The sequence below is a fragment of the Salvia splendens genome, chromosome 22 (genome assembly GCF_004379255.2).
Source record: "Salvia splendens isolate huo1 chromosome 22, SspV2, whole genome shotgun sequence".
Classification (NCBI taxonomy): domain Eukaryota; kingdom Viridiplantae; phylum Streptophyta; class Magnoliopsida; order Lamiales; family Lamiaceae; genus Salvia; species Salvia splendens.
This window is the reverse complement of record NC_056053.1, coordinates 23,966,805-23,971,159: the sequence shown is the minus strand read 5'-3', so window position 1 is coordinate 23,971,159 and position 4,355 is coordinate 23,966,805. Positions and strand designations below refer to the sequence as shown.

General features: G+C 39.0%; 1 protein-coding gene across 2 annotated transcripts; it reads left to right on the top strand.

Moving 5' to 3' along the window:
* The first annotated feature begins 728 nt into the window (after positions 1-728).
* Positions 729-3,720, top strand: LOC121786347 (APETALA2-like protein 3). Of its 2 annotated transcripts, none has more exons than XM_042184962.1 (10): positions 729-1,453; positions 1,779-1,804; positions 1,885-1,915; positions 2,011-2,098; positions 2,180-2,325; positions 2,444-2,488; positions 2,571-2,674; positions 2,763-2,899; positions 3,010-3,120; positions 3,272-3,720. In XM_042184962.1, exons 1-10 carry the CDS (start codon positions 981-983, stop codon positions 3,464-3,466), a joined length of 1,356 nt encoding a protein of 451 aa, XP_042040896.1. In that variant the 5' UTR covers positions 729-980; the 3' UTR covers positions 3,467-3,720. The 2 variants fall into 2 exon arrangements, with proteins under 2 accessions (XP_042040896.1, XP_042040895.1); XM_042184961.1 differs by having other exon boundaries at positions 2,760-2,899.
* Positions 3,721-4,355: the final 635 nt, after the last annotated feature.

Sequence of the window (4,355 nt, the reverse complement as noted above, 5' to 3'; positions counted from 1 at the left end):
TTTATTAACTCGTATTTCAACTTATAACCGAAAAAAAAAGTTTTACCAATATCTCAGAAGCCAATTGAATTACCCTTCACTTCTTTAACATCCAAAGTATTGCACATTATACAGTAATCATTTTTTAGCATATAGTCCCATTAAAAAAGAAAATTTTGTTTTTCAGCACACGAGATTCTATATAGTGTTTTCTATAACTTAATAAAAAGATAATAAATTAAGAGAAATGAGAAAGTAAGATGATTTTGTATGTATTTAACAAAAATTATATTTTATATTTTTAACGCAAGAATCTAAAAAGAAATACAAATTCATTTTTAATAGAATAAATGGAATATATTAATATAAAAAATATTTTATCCATTCTTATCTTGCTTTCTATATAAAATTTAAGAAAATTGTAATTAATGAATTAAATGGATATAGATTAAAGCAATAGAAGATGAGAATGTAACATTAGAGATAGAAAGTATATTAAAAAGTAATATTCCTATAAATAACTCAAATAATATGCGACAATTCACAACGAAATACGACTAAATTAAACCTAAAAGAGTGAGTAAATTGATTAGTTAAGCAAAATGCTAATAATTGTCATTATTATCCGTCTACTTAAATAAACACATTTATCTTAATTACGATTATTTTCTAGTAATTTTTCTCCAAATATCTCCCTGACGAGACTTTCTCTCTCTAGACTGAAATTTATTTAGCCGGACTTGGCTCTTTCGTTCATTTCTCCACTCTTCTCTACCTCCCTAGAGAGAGAAGGCAGAAAAAGAAGAGAGAGAAGCACCGCACAAAATTCTCTGTTCACTGCTTTCCTATTCAATCACCAATCGATACAGTGTTTACTGTATCTCTACGCCTCTAGAAATACCATATTCATTCCTTCTCCACCATTCATCCGCTCTCATTCGCTCCGCGCATGCATTTTTCGCCGCCAAAACACCTGCGCATCGGTGGATTGAAATACAGCGATGTTCAACCTCAATCTGGCCATTGATCCTCCGGCGCCGACCGCCGATCGAGCCGAAACGGCGTCGGATAATCACTTCGCTCTGTCCGGCGATCACGTGGAGTATTCCGGCAGCTCGAGCTCCTCCGTTGTTAATGTGGAGACGTCGAGCACCGCCGGCGATGACAACTCGCTCTCGGTAGGTTTCGATATATGGAAGAGCAGCGGCGAGTGTGAAGAGAGCGAGAAATCGAGCTGCGGTTACGTGACGAAGGAGTTTTTTCCGGTTAAATTCGGCGAGGGACGGATACAGTGCTTGGATCTCCCCGAGAAGAGCTGTGAGCTGACGGAGCAGAGGATTCTCGCTCAGGAGCAGCAGCAGCAGCAGAAGCGGCAGCTGGTGAAGAAGAGCCGGCGAGGACCGAGGTCGCGCAGCTCTCAGTATCGCGGCGTCACGTTCTACCGCCGCACCGGAAGTTGGGAATCGCACATTTGGTATCGTTTCGATACACTTGTTTTGGCAGTTTTAAAATTATGAAAATGAAAATTGCAATTTCGATAAACATTATTCAGATGATCAGTTACAATTTGTTATGAGTATACATGTCGACGGATCTGAAATGAAATCTGAGAGCATGACTGATTAGGTAACTGATTGTATGCGCCAACGCTACAATTTATGATTTTCCGAATCTGAATCGATGCTTCTGTTGTTGATCGGTTTCACTTGCTTGATGATCATGTATCCTTTTCGTGACTTAGAATTGTTTTCTGTGTAGTAATAGTTTCACTTGTTTGATGAACTGTGTGATTGGTGCAGGGACTGTGGCAAACAAGTTTATCTAGGTAAGAAGAAGGTTTAATTTACTTAATTTTTCCTCGTTGTGCTGAACAATTGTTTAACGTGTACTGATATTTTGGAATAGGGGGATTTGACACTGCACATGCTGCGGCTCGGTAAGAGAGTTCATTCTGAGTTTGAGGTCAAAAAATCTGAGGTGTAAGGAGTTGTAGTTGATTGAATTTTGTGAACCCTCGGGTTCTAACTGTAGGGCATACGACCGAGCTGCAATTAAGTTTCGTGGATTGGATGCAGACATCAATTTTAATGTCAGTGATTATGATGAAGATCTTAAGCAGGTTTGTTGTGATGTCTCAGTGTATCTTTTGCTAACTGGAGGGCTTCTGATGGTTGGTCCCTTTTGTTTCTGTAATCAACAGATGAGGAACCTAACTAAGGAGGAATTCGTGCACATACTCCGCCGCCAGAGCACTGGATTTGCAAGGGGGAGTTCAAAGTATAGGGGAGTGACTCTGCACAAATGTGGACGATGGGAAGCTCGGATGGGGCAGTTTCTTGGCAAGAAGTCAGATGCCTCTAAAACCACTCGCATTTCGTTATTTCAAGGATCTTTCATTGATCATTATGTGGTCATTTTCAGAAAATCTCGTATTTAGCAATAATGAGCAATGTTTTGTGTGCAGGTATATCTATCTTGGATTGTTTGACAGTGAGATAGACGCTGCAAGGTCGGCATTAGCTTCATTAGTATTCGCTTTCGACAATTTATCTGGTGTAATTCTCTTAAGCTATTATGCTAATGTGTTTCAGGGCATACGACAAGGCTGCTATCAAGTGCAATGGAAGAGAAGCAGTCACCAACTTTGACCCGAGCACATATGAAGAGGAGTTGAGCTCTGAGGCACCCGTTGGAGGTAAATACATTTGATGCAACGCCTACCATTTCCTTGTGATATGACCTATGTCGTTGATTTACTCGCTTTCTTCTACCTTGTCCAGCAGGCGATATGCACAATCTGGATCTAAATTTGGGCATTGCTCCCCCCACTGAAAGGGCCCACTGGGATATTCATCATATGCAGACGGAAAACTTTCAGATCAACTATGGCTCAAACAATCTACCGGAAAACAGGCTAAAGGTAGTCGTTCAGCAGTATTTTTGAATTATCTGCTGGTTAGGATATTTCGGAAATGTTTCTTATTACACATGCACAGCGCTTGCTGGTTTAATCTTTCATTGTACTTGCAGGGTTCTGCTTCAGCCTCTGTTGCAGCTCAAATACCCCATGAATATGGAAATGTATGCCAATACCCTCTCATGTGGAGGGGAGCTGATCCCTGTTTTCGTCCCGTTTATACGGTACTAGTTCTTCAAACAATGACTCCATTTAGACATCAATGATTTTAAACTGTTTCATTTGTGATGCTAGCTAGTAAAACAGCAGTTCCATCATGATAAGTTGATCCTGATGATTTTAAACTGTTTCATTTTTCTATTTTGGTATCTGCAGGGAACAACAATAGGGAAGCTTGTTGAAGTTGATCCTTCAGCGAATTGGACAAGGGATCATCATCCCTCACCGCTCTTCTCTACTGCAGCATCATCAGGATTCGCTACTTCGTCGGCTGCCATCCATCATCATCAGTTGCCTACGCCCCCACCCGTCACCACTCTGAACGATGGATCTCGTCTCTACTGGAGGTGATCCGTATGTGACAGGGCATCACCAAATCCCGGAGGATGATCAGTAAGCACGAACGATCTAGGTTCTTATAAACTGAGACTACTACTTCTTTCCACTGTTTGCCATTACACTGCTTCGATATTTGATGATCTTGATTGTTCATTTGTGCCACTTTACTTGCTTTTGATTTCGAACTCAATTGAGCTCTGCTGATATGTCTATGAAACTGTGATTAGCATGAAATCTAGATGGCCTATTTCTTGATGATACTCGTACATAATCGCTTTGACAAATTCGTCGGTAATTTCGTCATGAAGTTTATTAGGGCATCCGCATCCGCTTGCTTAGACATTAAGTGCGCTGCTGCAGCAGCACAGGGTAAAATTTTAAATTTAAAGTATGTTTGAAATAAACTACTACTACTACTATATTTATGGTATGAGTTTAATCAGGACATACAAAATACTGTTTTTTTTCCCAAAATGTGCTGTTTTTTAACCTGAAACATTAAAAATGAGTGAGTCATAGTACTAGTGTTTATGTTTGCTGTGCTCCAACGTGGTAGCATCAGTATGGACCTGTCCATTCATCAAGAATTTAATGGATTCTTGGTAAGTTCCTCCATTTACTCATGTACTATGTTGTTGTTCACTATTTTTTTTTCTTGAATAATTGTTTTTAAGGTAATTCTCAGTAAATTTATAAAGTTTTGGTAAATTCTGATTTTGAACACCCGCTATTGATTTATTCTGATTTTGCAATTAATCAAGATTTTGACACTGATATGATTTAATGACTTATTTATATGTCACTATTGGATGTCAATCAAAATGACGTAGCATCGTACACGGTGAAGCGTCTTATTATTACTAAACTAAAATATTGTATTGTTGTCTAACTACATTTCGTG

Bases quoted from the DNA above. Each gene is read 5' to 3' on its own strand.
- LOC121786347 (XM_042184961.1), top strand. From the start codon at position 981: ATGTTCAACCTCAATCTGGCCATTGATCCTCCGGCGCCGACCGCCGAT. The intron at 1,454-1,778 runs GTATCGTTTCGA...TGATTGGTGCAG, and splicing joins AGTTGGGAATCGCACATTTG to GGACTGTGGCAAACAAGTTT. The intron at 2,489-2,570 runs GTCGGCATTAGC...AATGTGTTTCAG, and splicing joins AGTGAGATAGACGCTGCAAG to GGCATACGACAAGGCTGCTA.